This window comes from Lampetra fluviatilis, chromosome 22 (assembly GCF_964198595.1).
Source record: "Lampetra fluviatilis chromosome 22, kcLamFluv1.1, whole genome shotgun sequence".
Lineage (NCBI taxonomy): Eukaryota > Metazoa > Chordata > Hyperoartia > Petromyzontiformes > Petromyzontidae > Lampetra > Lampetra fluviatilis.
Genome location: NC_136296.1, coordinates 7,805,481 through 7,821,445, shown reverse-complemented (window position 1 = coordinate 7,821,445; position 15,965 = coordinate 7,805,481). Strand labels below are relative to the sequence as shown.

The 15,965-nt window shown below is 40.7% G+C and overlaps 1 protein-coding gene across 1 annotated transcript in view; it reads left to right on the top strand.

Moving 5' to 3' along the window:
• The first annotated feature begins 1,192 nt into the window (after positions 1 to 1,192).
• AHI1 (Abelson helper integration site 1) overlaps positions 1,193 to 15,965 on the top strand; it is an 80,594-nt gene continuing 65,821 nt past the window's right edge. The window contains exons 1-9 of the mRNA XM_078866206.1: positions 1,193 to 1,327; positions 4,275 to 4,351; positions 4,865 to 5,007; positions 8,447 to 8,527; positions 9,374 to 9,592; positions 11,398 to 11,561; positions 12,164 to 12,444; positions 13,742 to 13,937; positions 15,184 to 15,376. Coding sequence (XP_078722332.1) covers positions 4,342 to 4,351; positions 4,865 to 5,007; positions 8,447 to 8,527; positions 9,374 to 9,592; positions 11,398 to 11,561; positions 12,164 to 12,444; positions 13,742 to 13,937; positions 15,184 to 15,376 — 1,287 coding nt within the window. The 5' untranslated portion in view covers positions 1,193 to 1,327; positions 4,275 to 4,341. The remainder of the gene's footprint in view (positions 1,328 to 4,274; positions 4,352 to 4,864; positions 5,008 to 8,446; positions 8,528 to 9,373; positions 9,593 to 11,397; positions 11,562 to 12,163; positions 12,445 to 13,741; positions 13,938 to 15,183; positions 15,377 to 15,965) is intronic.

The window sequence follows — 15,965 nt, the reverse complement described above, 5'->3', positions numbered from 1 at the left end:
TTTTATTATTTCCATTCTACGTGACTTTACCGAAAGAACCAAGAAGATAAAGCCTTGTTTATCTGTGAACACTTATTCATGTAAAAGGAACTTCCTGCTCAAATGAGCATTGAGGCAGTGCAAACTCCTGTCCACAGCCCTCAACCGCTTGTGGAAGTTCCTCGTTCCTATGGCGGGGCGAGAACATTTATTACTACTGTACAAAGCACACATTCGGAAGAAGGTGTAATTAAATCCTTTATATTAAGTTCACTTGCTTGCTTGCTTGCGCGCTTACGACCTTGCAAATATTTCGGTCATTTTTTAACCCACTTCCCGTGATCCAATCGAGCTGACATTTTGCACACAGACTCGTTGTGCGTGACAATTTATTTTCGTGAAATTTTTTCTTCAAAATTTTACACTTTTTAGGAAAAAATAAATTATATTTAATTACCAATTGCTTAATGGTGGCAGGCAATCATCTGACCCATAGGTGGCAGCCATCTCAAGCCAGAGGACGAGAGGACTATAGCCGCCACGCATATAAAGGATTTATAGTGAAAAACTTAGTTTTTACGGGTTAATTTTTTTTCTTGTTAAATTTGAGTTGGAGCACCCAATTCCTATCTCCACTGCATTTGACAGAAGGTAAAGCAGCCAGCTTGATCGAGGATCCAGGAGTAATTGATCCACTCCAGTCACACTTGCTCCTTATCACTCTTCCATCGCTAATACCGAAGTTACCGTTTCCAAACAATGTCGCCCCTTAATTCATCGAGGACTCGGTCTATCAGACTGACCATATCGTATGTATGTTGAACTTCTTTCGCACCGTACGTAGCTAACCGTGATAATCAGAGGTTTCGGGGGAAGTACAATAAACTAAATCTTGACTTAAAGCTTTCGTGACTGCAAGGATTCATACTCTTAGGTTATTTCGGTAAAGTCACGTAGGTAAAATAATAATAATAAAATAATAATAAAAAATGAAAATAACAAAATCAAATCACGACAAAATTAAATCATAATAATAAATAAAAAACAATAATGAAACTCCAGCTGTTGGACCATGACGTCACATTCACACAAAGAGGAGGGGGGGGGGCACAATCGGGCTGAGCCCCTCCCACCCCACCACTCGCGTGACGCAAAGGGGCGCGCGCCCATTGGCTGAGCCGCGAGCACGTGACGTGTCACCCGCGCCGTTGCGAAGGCGCTCGGCGTCTGGGTAACGGCGTCTCATTGCTCAGCGAGACGACGACCACTCGACTAACGGGTTCAGCGTTAATTGTAATTGCTTAGGAATTACTTCCAAAAGAATCGCGCGCACGGTAAACGTGGTTCGGTGGGTTTATAAGCGTGTGCGTGTTTGTTTGTGTGATGGTTGGGTTGGTTGGTTGGTTCGCGCGTGAGGGAGAGAGGGCCTCTAACGGGCAGGGCGCTAGAATTGACCAGGCCTAACCCCATTGCTATCAATAGGAACATTTTTTTTTAGATTTAAAGCTTTCGTGACTGCAGGGATTCATATTCTTGGTTCTTTCGGTAAAGTCACGTAGAAGGGAAGTAATAAAATAATAAAAATATAAAACAATAAAAATTCTCACGACGTTTCGACTGCAACACAAGCAGGTGATGATGATTGCTTGTGTTGCAGTTTGAAACGTCGTGATAATTTTTATTGTTTTATTGATTTATTTAATTTTATTATTTCCCTTCTACGTGACTTTACCGAAAGAACCAAGGATAGGAACATTTACGTTGAAATATTGTCACTGTTTTCTTCGCTTTATATATATAAACATATGTGTGTGTGTGTGTTTAATGTCATACATCACGTGAATTTGTTGTGAATATCTGGAGTCAACTGTCATGGGTCGACCAGTATTGTTTTGAAACGTGTGTGTTAATCACATAATCTTCTATGGGGCCGGCCATAAATGACGTCACGCACCTAGGGGGGGGGGGTCAGACATTTGTGACGATGTGTGACGAGGGAGGGGGGGTGAGAAATGTGACGTCACAACAAAATGCGCAACTTTAAATAAATATAGAATTGTTATAACAACACTAATTTTGATTCATTTTCAACTATTTGATTATTTAAATTTACTAAGGTCACCTTTGATTTATTTCATGAAGGAGCATTTTGCTTCTCCATGGGAGAAAGGATGTGTGGTTAATGCAGACTTGATTCCGTGCCAAAAGGTTTCTATTTGGTGCTTGAACATCTTAACGCCTGATTTATTCCCAGAAAGGGTAAAACCTATTCTCTTTTTTTCATACTTTGATACTGGATAAAAGGTCACATTTTGTAATCTGCAGTATTTAACCAACATATGAGGGGAGGGGGGGGGGTGATGTTGCTATGTGGTTTTCCCAATAAAAAAATGCTGGCGATTCAACAAAAGTTGGCAAATTTCGACTGCCGCCGGCACACGATGGGCTGCTATTTTTTTTCCCAGTAACGTACACTCTTAAGCAGACGCAGCGTATTTGTGTTTAATGCACCTCCGCCTGTGTTATTAACCAGGGTGGTCGTGGTTTCGAACCGTCATGTCACACTGTCTTTTCACACGATTAAGAAGAAACCATTCTAAAGTTGCATTTAAGCATGCAATCATTGCACATTCTTTAAAGTTCATGGGCTTATTTTTTCATTGGTATATTTTAAATATTGTTTACCCTTTATATATTTGATGTACTGCTCTTTTTGCAGTAATCGTTACATTGTGCTGTTAACGTATTACTACTGTACAGTAGAATGGTAATACGTTTTGGGGAAAAAAATCCACACTAGATTCACCTTAATGATTATTAAGAAACATCCAGTCTAGACTACATGGTGTGTGATTTAATGGGATTTCAATCACATGTATGCTTTATCCAGTATTGATAGCCCGTGCTATCGATGTTTACATCGACATTGATCGACCGTGCGTGTTCTATATTCGTATAACAATAACGCTATTAAGTATATTTTCATTTAAAATATAATACATACACTGCAAATGTACATCACTTTGCGATATCAACTAAATGTTTACTATGTTAATCCATATTTAACTGCAGCAGTTAATTCCAATTTCACATGGACGTCCATTGAGATTCAAACTACCAAGTGAATTTATAATACACGTTGGATGACGTCCACGTAGAGTTATAAATGTGATTTAAACAGGCAACAATATAACGCACCTCTACAGTATTTGACTAATTAATGCATGACTGAGTAAAGATAAAGACGGGAAATGTTTTAATGGATTAGAAATAAATCAGAATTTAAATAGACCACGCTTGCACACATTCCAACAGGCACTTGACCAGTGATACTTTCGTCAACGATTAACATTTTGGTTGAAGTTTCTTTTATTATAGTCGACAGCATGTCAAATATTAGTCGAGTCTTAGTCTGTGGCTTTCACTTGTTTATTTTCTTGCTCTATGTGACTAAAGCAGTCAAAAATGTAGTCTCCTCTTAGTTATGTAACGTTGGTGTGAGGGGCTCACAGTAACCCCCCTAGATTATCAAGGCCAATTAGTGAATTAAGTTGATCGTTTTGTATATTTATCCGTTTATCTTTTTAAATCCTTTATATTAAGTTCACTTGCTTGCACGCTTACGACCGTGCAAATCTTTCGGTCGTTTTTGAACCCACTTCCCGTGATCCAATCGAGCTGACATTTTGCACACAGACTCGTTGTGCGTGACAATTTATTTTCGTTAAAACATTTTTCTAAAATTTTACACTTTTTAGGAAAAAAAAAATTATATTTAATTACCAATTGCTTAATGGTGGCAGGCAATCATCTGACCCATAGGTGGCAGCCATCTCAAGCCAGAGGACGAGAGGACTCTAGCCGCCACGCATATAAAGGATTTATAGTGAAAAACTTTGTTTTTACGGGTTAATTTTTAAATCAAACATATGCACTGCTGTCACTAATAACATTACTAAATTGTCTTGGTCTGTGTCTTCATTGAGGCTACAGTACTTACTTTAATGTGATCATAGTCATGCTGAGTTATTTTGCGGGCGATCATAGTCATCATCATGCTGAATAATTTCTGTTCACTCAGTCATATTGTGGACTAAAATAAAATAAAGTTTTCATTAAATATTTGTCACTAATTTTATAAACAAAATTAACACTACTCGGCAATTACTTCACATGGTGAATGAGCAGATGACCATCATTACCACTGAAGGTGAAGATGATTGAGAGTTTGAGACCCATCATTTACCATTAGCACAATACTTGTTACATTAATATGGAAATGTGTTGTCACTCAGATCTTTCTAGGTGTAATCATTGGAGACATATCTTCGCCATGGAGTGGAGGTCATAACAGCTGATGCCATGCCTGTTGGTAAGAGTGAATTATGTTAAGGACGTTTACTGTAAGAGTGAATTATGTTCGTTTTGTATGTTTTTACATCACTTACTTTGCAATGAAACACAATAATGTCGAGTACAGTAATGTTAACAGGTCCATATTTTTCAGCTTTACTTAAGTATGACAATTTTTGGCTTAATGTGAATGTAAACTATAAAAAAAACACGCAATGCTGTTATGACCTCCAAAATTAAGAATGCTGTTTTATTTTTAATTTTAATTTGGAAAATTATTTACCCATCCATGCGAAGGGCTATTATCATCTTGTATAGTAATACAACTATAATGCAGTTGTCCCACTTATCTTTACTCACTACTATATTTCCAATATATACACAAAAAATCCACCTCCATACATACGTACACTGCGGCCAAAGCAAAATGCCTTGGTAAAATTTAAACCCTCAGCTCGTTACGATGTACTGCCAATAAGCGCGACGGTGATAGCCCGAGCTGAGGAGAGCGATTTTGAACGTCAATTTGCAGGGGTGACGGCGGAGGGAGGCGAGGAGCGCTCTCACACGACGCGCACGCGCATCGAGGATGTCCTCAAGTCGTACGCGGGCGGACAAATCTCGACCGAGAAGAAAAGGAGAAAAAAGAAAGCGGAGGAGAGCGACGCTTTCGTCGTGAGTGACCCTTTTCATGCTAAACTAAACATGTTTTCATACTCTTAGGTGTTTTTTTCGGTAAAGTCACGTGGGGTAAAAGATACCACATTCAGATAAGCCCCTCCCCCTTAACTTGTATTTAAGAGCTTGTCTCTTGGATTTTTTCTCACTTGATACAGTAAATTTAGCTGTGACGGTCCCACCTGAAGACGGAGACTTGTGTTGTGATTTATTATTTTATTTCTATTATTATTTCTATTTTTTTTTACCTACGTGACTTTACCGAAAAAACCTAAGAGTATGAATCCTTGCAGTCACGAAAGCTTCAAATCTAGAATAACATTTTTTTTTTTTTACCAGGTAAGGCCCACTGTGCTATGTAGCTCTTTTTCAGAAGCGACCTGGCCACAAATGATAGCTCGACGAAGTGGCTTATCGTGTAGAAATTTAAAGCAGCCAAATACTCGAAACGCATGATGTTGATTCTAAATGTGGAGGGAAAAACTGGAGAACCCGGAGAAAAATCCACGCGACCAATGGGGAGAACAAATATACAGGCCTCAATGTCGGGATTGAATCCACGACCCATATGCCAGGAGAGGTAGTTAACATCTCGCCACTATGGCACTGCACTGGACAATAATGCAACCATGGGAAATAGGCGCATAACAATGCACGAATTTGCCGATTAAAATGTATTTGTACGCTTTCAATTTATGCATGAAATATTGTGTGTTATAATTGCTATGTAAAACAAGCTGATTATATGGTAATATTCTGCTCGGGCTAATGCAGTAAACCAAACTGTCAAAGAAACAAGAAATATGAAACGATACAAATGAGATGGTAAAAAGATGCGAAAAAGATTCATTTTGTGACCCCCACATGAGAATATAAGATGTGCAGGGAGGGTTGGTAAAGGATTTAGAATGTCAATTGGTGCTTTCAATATAATGATTAGCGTCTGCAATTAAAAATGAATGCAACAATTGTTAGATTATAATGTACGTGTGTTTAGATATAACGGTGCCCTGGATTTCGAAATTAGGTAGATATGTGTCGAAAAGAGTGCAATAATTAACTCGTACAGTTTTCATACCTATTCCTAGTCATGTGACATTACTATGAAGACCCATATTAACTTCTGAGCTCAGGCTGGGGTAGAAAGTGTGCTGTCCCCCAAGGAACAAAGAGAGACGCTGCATCGCACGCTCTCAGATGTGCTTCTGCGGCCGTCTGGAATGCCCTTCCGATATTAGGATACCAATGGAGCTCTGCACTTTTAAATCTAGATTGGAAACTCATTTTATTACAATTGCGTTTTGTGTTTAGTTTGTTGTCCGTTCCCCACACCTCCGATAAGCACGGTTGGCGATATACGGTGCAAAAGAAGTTCAACATACATGCATGCTATGATGTTAACTACCTCGCCTGGTATATATGAGGTCGTGGGTTCGTTCCAACCCTGACGACGCCTGTATATTTGGAGTTTGCATGTTTTCCCCGTGGTCGCATTGATTTTATCCGGCTCCTCTGGTTTTGCCTTCCACAATTAGAAACATTCGTTTAAAGTATCTGGTTGCTATACATTTCCACATGGTAAGACACTTCGTTGAGCTATCATTTGTGGCCAGGTCGCTTCTGAAAGAGAGCTATATTGCACAGTGGGCCTTACCTGTTAAAATAAAAATAGTTTCTAAGTAGTTCTCTGTATCTTCTTGGTTCTTTCGGTAAAGTCACGTAGAAGGGAAGTAATAAAATAATAAAAATAAAACATAATAAAACAATTCTCACGACGTTTCGGCCACAACGCAAGCAGCCATCCTCAGGCGAAGAATGAAACACCCCAAGCTTGGAGCGTATATTTAAGCTGGGTTAGAGGGGGGGGAGGTGGGAAGAAGAGCGCCTAAACAAAATAATTTGCATATCAAGAGGAATTCAGCATATGGAAAATGCGTAGGAGGTGGGCGGGGGGGGTTCCAAATCAATACTATGCCCGTGCATTATGCAGGATTAGCAGCATCAAAGGGGGGGGGGGAAGGGGGGGAGCATTAACAAAGGAAAGGAATGTTAATAGTATGTAGCTGTAGTTACTAAACAACCACGTAAAAAACTACAGTATAAACTGCATGACAAACTAAAGTATAAACTACATAGCATCATCAGTAAACTTACTATACTCTACAATAAGCTGAGTTACTAACAGTAAGTAATACATGAAAAATTCTACGTTGTAAAAAATTATATAATATGCTTCCATCTAAACTTTATTCTCTTACATCACACGCGTTTATACCGTAATATATACTTCCATAGGCAAAACCAACATTAAAAATTTAATGTTGGTTTTGCCTTGTAAAAAATTATATAATATGCTTCCATCTAAACTTTATTCTCTTACATCACACGCGTTTATACCGTACTATATACTTCCATAGGCAAAACCAACATTAAACTTTATTCTCTTACATCACACGCGTTTATACCGTACTATATACTTCCATAGGCAAAACCAACATTAAATTTTTAATGTTGGTTTTGCCTATGGAAGTATATAGTACGGTATAAACGCGTGTGATGTAAGAGAATAAAGTTTAGATGGAAGCATATTATATAATTTTTTACAACGTAGAATTTTTCATGTATTACTTACTGTTAGTAACTCAGCTTATTGTAGAGTATAGTAAGTTTACTGATGATGCTATGTAGTTTATACTTTAGTTTGTCATGCAGTTTATACCAACATTAAAAATTTAATGTTGGTTTTGCCTATGGAAGTATATAGTACGGTATAAACGCGTGTGATGTAAGAGAATAAAGTTTAGATGGAAGCATATTATATAATTTTTTACAACGTAGAATTTTTCATGTATTACTTACTGTTAGTAACTCAGCTTATTGTAGAGTATAGTAAGTTTACTGATGATGCTATGTAGTTTATACTTTAGTTTGTCATGCAGTTTATACTGTAGTTTTTTACGTGGTTGTTTAGTAACTACAGCTACATACTATTAACATTCCTTTCCTTTGTTAATGCTCCCCCCCTTCCCCCCCCCCCTTTGATGCTGCTAATCCTGCATAATGCACGGGCATAGTATTGATTTGGAACCCCCCCCGCCCACCTCCTACGCATTTTCCATATGCTGAATTCCTCTTGATATGCAAATTATTTTGTTTAGGCGCTCTTCTTCCCACCTCCCCCCCCTCTAACCCAGCTTAAATATACGCTCCAAGCTTGGGGTGTTTCATTCTTCGCCTGAGGATGGCTGCTTGCGTTGTGGCCGAAACGTCGTGAGAATTGTTTTATTATGTTTTATTTTTATTATTTTATTACTTCCCTTCTACGTGACTTTACCGAAAGAACCAAGAAGATGAATCCCTGCAGTCACGAAAGCTTTAAATCGAAATTTAGTTCTCTGTACTTTATGTGTGTTGACTGTGTTCGTTGTATTTGCAGCTGGAAAATCTACGCAGGAGTCTGGACCTGCAGAAGAGCAGCGAGAATGAGGAGACCATTCTCCACAACACCTACAACCAGGTAGACATGCAGTTGGTTGACTCATATACAAGCAACAACAGGTGTTACGATGGCGATCCAATAACAATCTAGAAAGGGTTTCTCATATTCTTGGTTCTTTCGGTAAAGTCACGTAAAAGGGAAATAATAAAATAATAAAAATAAAACATAATAAAATTCTCACGACGTTTTGGCCACAACGCAAGCAGCCGTCCTTGTCTTTCCAACAGCTCTGTTTCTTCACCTGAGGACGGCTGCTTGCGTTGTGGCCGAAACGTGATAATTTTATTTTATTATGTTTAATTTGTATTATTTTATTATTTCCCTTTTACGTGACTTTACCGAAAGAACCAATAATATGAATCCCTGCAGTCACGAAAGCTTTAAATCGAAAGGGTTTCTCAGTTCATTTATCTACAGATGAACGTATAACCACGTTTTTTTTGCGATGATGGAGAATCTATTTTCTCTGCATATTGTGTTAATGAACTATTTTAAACGACGATACGCATCAGTGTTCATTAAATACAATCCGTTCACTGCATAACATTAATATGCATCAACGTGGCATACTGTGCGTAATGATATAGTAAATAAATAAACGGACAAAATATGTAATATCACGAGCAAATAATACAGGATAACATTTGGGTTCATCAGCCAAAAAGTATTTTTGCACAAGTATCTCTGCATTCTCTTAAGTAGGAAAATTCTGCACCAGTTTTTGACATCTCAGTCTCAATCAGGAGGGTGTGATCTGTTTAACAAATTCTGCTGGGTTGCCTGGTATTTTAGGCAAGAGACAGATATCTTGACTTGTTTCCACCCCCCCCCCCCCCCCATTGTTTTATGTCATGTGCTGTCCAGGAGCAGCAGAGCCCACGTTTCAACAAGAACAAGCAGCGGGAACGGGTGCCCACTGCCAAAAAATCTAGCAATGTCATGGCCGAGGACATAGAGGCCACAGACGCAAAGATCAAAAAGAAGAAGAAAAAGCAACGGCAGTTGCCGTTGCTCCCTCCAGATGAGGATGACCCCGGAGGCTACACCACCAGCGAGGTCTTTACAATATCGGACAAAATCAAGGTATTGGAAACTGCTAATTCTTTTAGCTCTGATTCTGGTCCCAATTCTGACTTCAAGTATAATTTATTTTCGATTTAAAGTTGTCGTGACTGCAGGGATTCATCTTGTTGGTTCTTTCGGTAAAGTCACGTAGAAGGGAAATAATGAAATAATACAAATAAAACATAAAATATAATTCTCACGACGTTTCGGCCACAACGCAAGCAGCCGTGCTATCGGAAAGACAGCGTCTGAATGAACACCACCAAGCTTGGCAGCGTATATTTAAGCTGGGTTAGAGGAGGAGAGCGCCTTGACAAAGGAATTTACATATCAACAGAGGAATTTAGCATATTTATGGAAAATGCAGATAGGGAATTAGTCACTACTTGTGGAATGTGTAGGTGGTGGGGGGGTCTCAAAGTCATATTATGCTAGTGCAGGGGTCGGCAACCAAAATAACAAGAAGAGCCATTTCTTTACAATTCGGTACAAAATTCAGTATTTCAAGAGCCGCAATGCATCTGAGTACATACTGTACATACGTACATATCGTCAAGAAGCAGCCCGTAAAGAGCCGCATGTGGTTCCGGAGCCGTAGGTTGCCGACCCCTGTGCTAGTGTATTATGTAGGATTAGCAGTCATAAAGGGAGGAAGTAGGATTAGCAGTAATAAAGGGAGGGACATTTTTAATAGTAAGGAGCTGCAGCAGCCAAGTATCATCTCAACCAATATTGTTTGTTGAGTTGTACACCAGGTGATTTATGTTGCAGTGCTCATGCTAATTTCTGCACCTGGAGAATTGTAATTCAGTTGAACTCTTAGGTCTTGTGTTTATTGACACCGCTTATTAAGTTTCTTAAAAGTAAAGGTGCAGCTTGGCAATTGCTAGCTGATGCCGTCACTCATGGAAGGGCGTCTACTCTTCCCGTTCCAGTGACGCCTGCTTAACTGAGGGCGATATTGGCACGTAAAATAAAGTTTGATTGATTTGACTAAAGGAGTTTAAAGAGGTCCCGCCTTGCGGGTAATTTTGGCAACTCTTCATACTCTGCCACACACACGCCCTACTGATTAACTAAGTGTGGTGTACCCATTCATACTGCTGGGCGAAGAGAGGCAGGGGGATTCAAGAGACTCAAATGCTATGCCAGGAGATCGAACATTTTATCTTTTGATTGCAAGTCTAGTACGTTCATTTTGTGCCACGGCAGCCTCTGTTATGTTTATGTACACTTTTTGAAGTGGTTACTATTGGCTCCAGAAACCATACACGTTTCACTTCACCCTTGCATGAATCAAGCGTGAACTGTCATTGGTCCGTGTCCAAAGCATGAGTCAAGTGAAAACTTAATGAGGCAGAATATCTCCTTTGCAAGGGGGGAATTATAACGTGTCAAGTAATGTAGAAATTTAGATGCAAAAATACATTTACGACAAACAGCAATCGTACAAATCCGTAATATAATTAAAAGTTATCTAAATTCAAAAGGAGCGGGTTATGATAACATTTACAATCTGAGTACGACGTTTCGCCAGTAATTGCAACTAGCTTCAAATGGATTCAGATTGTAAATGTTGTGGCTTGGCTCTCCAACACACCGGTGTGCTGTACTAGTGACGAATTGGCACGTTCTGTTTACGTGACAACCCTTACTAGTTGGCTGTGTCGGGTGGTGGCGGGTTTTAACGACACATTCATATGTTTACGCGATCTAACCCAAAAACCTCTATTATGGATGATATTGGTCGCGAAATCCTACGTGTATACCGGTGTGTCTGCCGTTACATCGGTACATAAACACCAAACTCCACCCTTGTCCAGGAGGATAAGCAGCAGCTGATTCTAGAAACCAGCACACCCAGCGATGACCAGCCCAAGAAGCCCAGAAAGAAAAGAGAAACGATGACTCAGGGTGAAGAAGTTGTCACGAAAATAAAAATCAAGAAGGAGCCGACCCTGAACAATGAGACGATAGAAGCAGACAGGTCAGAATGGCTATTTTTGTTTTACAAAATGACACATTTTGCTATTTATATGTTGTGCACAGAATAAGTATAATAAGAATGATAATGATGTCTAGTTTTACATAATGCTGCCTTCGTTCATGCAAATTGCATCTTACAATTGCCGAGGAATCCCAGACCAGCTGGAAATGCAGCCGGGCAGTGAGGCAGCATCAACAATTGTCCAAGCTCTGCAGTCCTCTATTAAGATGTTTTCAGCTAATTAATGAGTGTTTATACGAGGAAATCGGAGCACCTATGGGATAAAACAATTACATAATAAGATACATTTAGTGCCCGCTTTAATCACGCGATGCGCGCCTCTTTGTCAATGGAATAACTTGGCTCATAGGATGACGAACAAACACGGGTAATTGGAATTTCCAAGGATTAGGGGCTGTAGATAACAAAATTGTGGATTAGATGAGTTCTAACAAATTCGACAGCTCATCTGTGATGGCTGAAATACATATTACTACTTGAAACATGTGAATTTACTTTTTTCAAAAACAACGAGGCATGTTTTTCTAATGTAAGTTGGTTAATTTGTACGTCATTATGCTTTTGTATGCATTTTTCTTTAGAACCATGACCCTAGCTGACCTGGACAATAGCCCCCTGCCAGCGGTTCGGAGGGCAAAGGTCAAGTCGAGGACGCCGTCCAGAGGAAGGGAGGTCCACACGGCCGAGGGCTCTCCCGAACCACCGGTCCCTCGGCTACGGCGGAACAGGGAGGGTCGCGAGAAGAGCAGGGCTGTCATGAGTCCAGATCGCCCTGACGAGGAGGTCGCACTCACCGAGGAGGGGGAGGAGGCCGCGAGGCGACCGAAAGCCGCCAGGAGGACCAAGAAGAAGAACGCGAAAGGTGAAGATGAACACTAAACTATTTCTTTTTTACTTTACCAGGTAAGGACCAGAGCTATAGAGCACTTTTTCAGAAGCGACCTGGCCACAAATGACAACAACGTGGTTTATCACGTGGAAATGTACAGATAGTCCCCGAGTTACGATGGTACGACTTACGATATTTCGATCTTACGATGGCAATAGCGATACGACAAAATTGTACGTATGGTACTTAGCTTTAGCGATTTCATTTTAGGGTTACCACGATACGATACGTTCCAATGCATGTTAAAAGTTTTTTTATAGCAGATAGGATTGTTTCCTGAAAAAACTTTCTATTAAATTGCAGTTCATATAGGTAGACTAAGAATTTACCTTGTTTTTTTTACTTTACATTTTACTGTGCAATACAGTATTGTAATTAATAAATACACACAGTATATAGTTTATACAGTACGGTACTGTAAATTGCTCTATTTTGCTAAATTATCACCATTCTTTAAGACTCCTGGGTAAGCTAGGCCATCTTTGACTTACGATATTTTTGACTTACGATGGGGTCGTCGTAACGCATCTCCATCGTAAGTCGAGGACTACCTGTATAGGGACCAAATACTCTAAACGGACACTGGGTCGTCCAGACACAAAGGGAGTGTTTAGAATGAGCAGCAGAAGAGCCGACCTCTGAGGCCCAACTATACGGTGACATATATAAACAAGAGTGCTAACCACAATGCCACTCATCCTCTTTTTCTCATGAACAATACTTGGAACAAGGAATTTATATTTCGATTTAAAGCTTTCGTGACTGCAGGGATTCATCTTCTTAGTTCTTTCGGTAAAGTCACGTAGAATAGAAATAATAAAATAATAATAATAAAACATAATAAAATAATTCTCACGACGTTTCGGCCACAACGCAAGCAGCCGTCCTGCAAATTCTTTTGTCAAGGCGCCCTTCTCCCCCTTCCAACCCAGCTTAAATATACGCTCCAAGCATGGTGCTGTTTCATTCAGACGCTGTCTCCCCGACAGACCTGGTCTTCACCTGAGGACGGCTGCTTGCGTTGTGGCCGAAACGTCGTGAGAATTATTTTATTATGTTTTATTTTTATTATTTTATTATTTCCATTCTACGTGACTTTACCGAAAGAACCAAGAAAAAGGAATGTATACTTATTGCGTACCTATAACCACTGCGCAATGTGGGCAAGCTCTCAAATCCTGGTGCGTTTCCCTCCTCGCCCTTGGCGATCTGCCGTCGCTGACAAGCGCGTTTGACGGAAAGTGTGGCGGCGCTTTGATGTAACACGCAGCGGTGGCGGGCGGCAAGGAAGCCTCGTCAGCGGACGTGGCTCAGGAGGCAGAGCGGAGAGAGGAGGACGAACAGGCGCTGGGCGTGTTCGTGCACCGCACTGACCGCCTGGCCTCTGATCCGCTGCTTGCATGTGCGCTGGTGCGCGTGTACCTGGTGGACGCTGCCACGGGGCAGCACGTGCGCAAGGAGGACAGGTGGGAGGGGAGGGAGTGTGGTGGGGGGGTGGGAAGAGCTCAGTATCATGTCGTCTTTGTTGTTGTCGTCATCGTGACCACCGCAGTCGGCATCATCATTGTCTTCATGATCATCATTGTTATGATCGTCATAATCCTCGCAATCATGATCGTCATCATCACATTTGTCATCATCTCCATTTTTCGATTTAAAGCTTTCGTGACTGCAGGGATTCATCTTCTTGGTTCTTTCTGTAAAGTCACGTAGAAGGGAGATAATAAAATAATAAAAATTAAACATAATATTGTATTATTTTATTATGTTTAATTTTTATTATTTTATTATCTCCCTTCTATGTGACTTTACCGAAAGAACCAAGAAGATCATCTCCATTGTCATTACCATCATCACTATTATTGCCATAATCAAAATCATCGCAACACTGCGGGTCCAGCATCATCGTCTTAATTGTCATCATCGCTCTCGTTGTGTCTTCCAAAATATGTTAGCGCATACATATGTTAAATCTTGACTTAAAGCTTTCGTGACTGCAGGAATTTATATTCTTTGGGTCTTTCGGTAAAGTCACGTAGATGGGTTGACGACCGCTTGTGTTGCGATCGAATCGTCGTAGTTTTTAAATCCTTTATATTAAGTTTGCTTGCTTGCTTGCGTGCTTGCGTGCTTGCTTGCTTGCTTACGACCGTGCAAATCTTTCGGTCGTTTTTTAACCCACTTCCCGTGATCCAATCGAGCTGACATTTTGCACACAGACTCGTTGTGCGAGACAATTAATGTTGGTGAAATTTTTTTTCCAAAATTTTACACTGTTTAGGGAAAACAAATTAAATATTTAATTACCAATTGCTTAATACTGGCAGACAATCATCTGACCCATAGGTGGCAGCCATCTCAAGCCAGAGGACGAGAAGACTCTAGCCACCACGCATATAAAGGATGTATAGTGAAAAACTTTGTTTTTACGGGTTTACTTGTTGGTCATTTGCTTTGAACCTATCTACGTGACTTTACCGAAAGACCCAAATAACATACATGTGTTGTTACTCAGTGATGTGTTTGAATACATAATTCAACTTGAAGGATTTTTTTTATACAAGACAGCATTTTTAGACGTTAACATTGGATATTTAACAAACATTAAAGAGTCAGAAATTGTTATTTTATATCAGTGTACATTACCTCCCTTAAGCAGTCTCAAGCGACCGACCTCTAACACGGTTTCCCTTTCCTGCGTCCGCGTGCCAGCGAGCAACCTGCCGCAGCTCCCAGCCATCCGGGCTCCTCCGACTCGGAGCATCCTCTGACCACGCAGCCATGCGACGTGCGCACTCACCGCTCGTTGCTCCCTGAGTGGGAGGAGCAGCTGGTGTTCCCCCACCGTCTCGGCCCATTCCTCCGCGTCGAGCCCGGAGCTGCGCGCGTGTTACTCTTCTTCGAGGTGGGTATGCATGGTGGCAGCCGGTGGCTTTTGGTGATGGTGGTGGTACCTCGTGGTGGCGATGCCAACCTGGGGAAAAGCCTTGGACTCCCCTCTGCGAGCCGGCCCCTCAATACTGATTGCCCCAACCGCTGGAGAGTTTGAGAGGCGCCCTCGTTGGCTCGGTTTGTAGGATTTAAATCTGATTATTAGTGGGCAATACAACTGGTTGTAAGGTCTCTGCTACGGTCTCTGCAGGCACGGTTCGTCCACTAGGGGCGTTGGGGCGCTGCCCCATCAAGCAGCTGGAGATGAGAAATTATTTTTCTACGAAAAAAAAACTTTTCTATCAATAGTTCTGTGTTAATTTTTGTTTTAATTGTAATGATTCTTTCAACTTGAATTGCCTAATGAAAATAACATTTTTATTTGTTCATATCAGAAACCGCTGCAAAACCACAGTCTGATTTGTGCCTTGGGGAGGTGTCGGGGCAGCTGTGAAGGCGTCCGAGTGAGAGATATCCCTTCGTGCATTGCGATTAGCTTCACATTTTAGCCACGCCGTTTGAGACCCATTCAGGGCGGTGAAAAAGGCACCCATGGCTGTAAT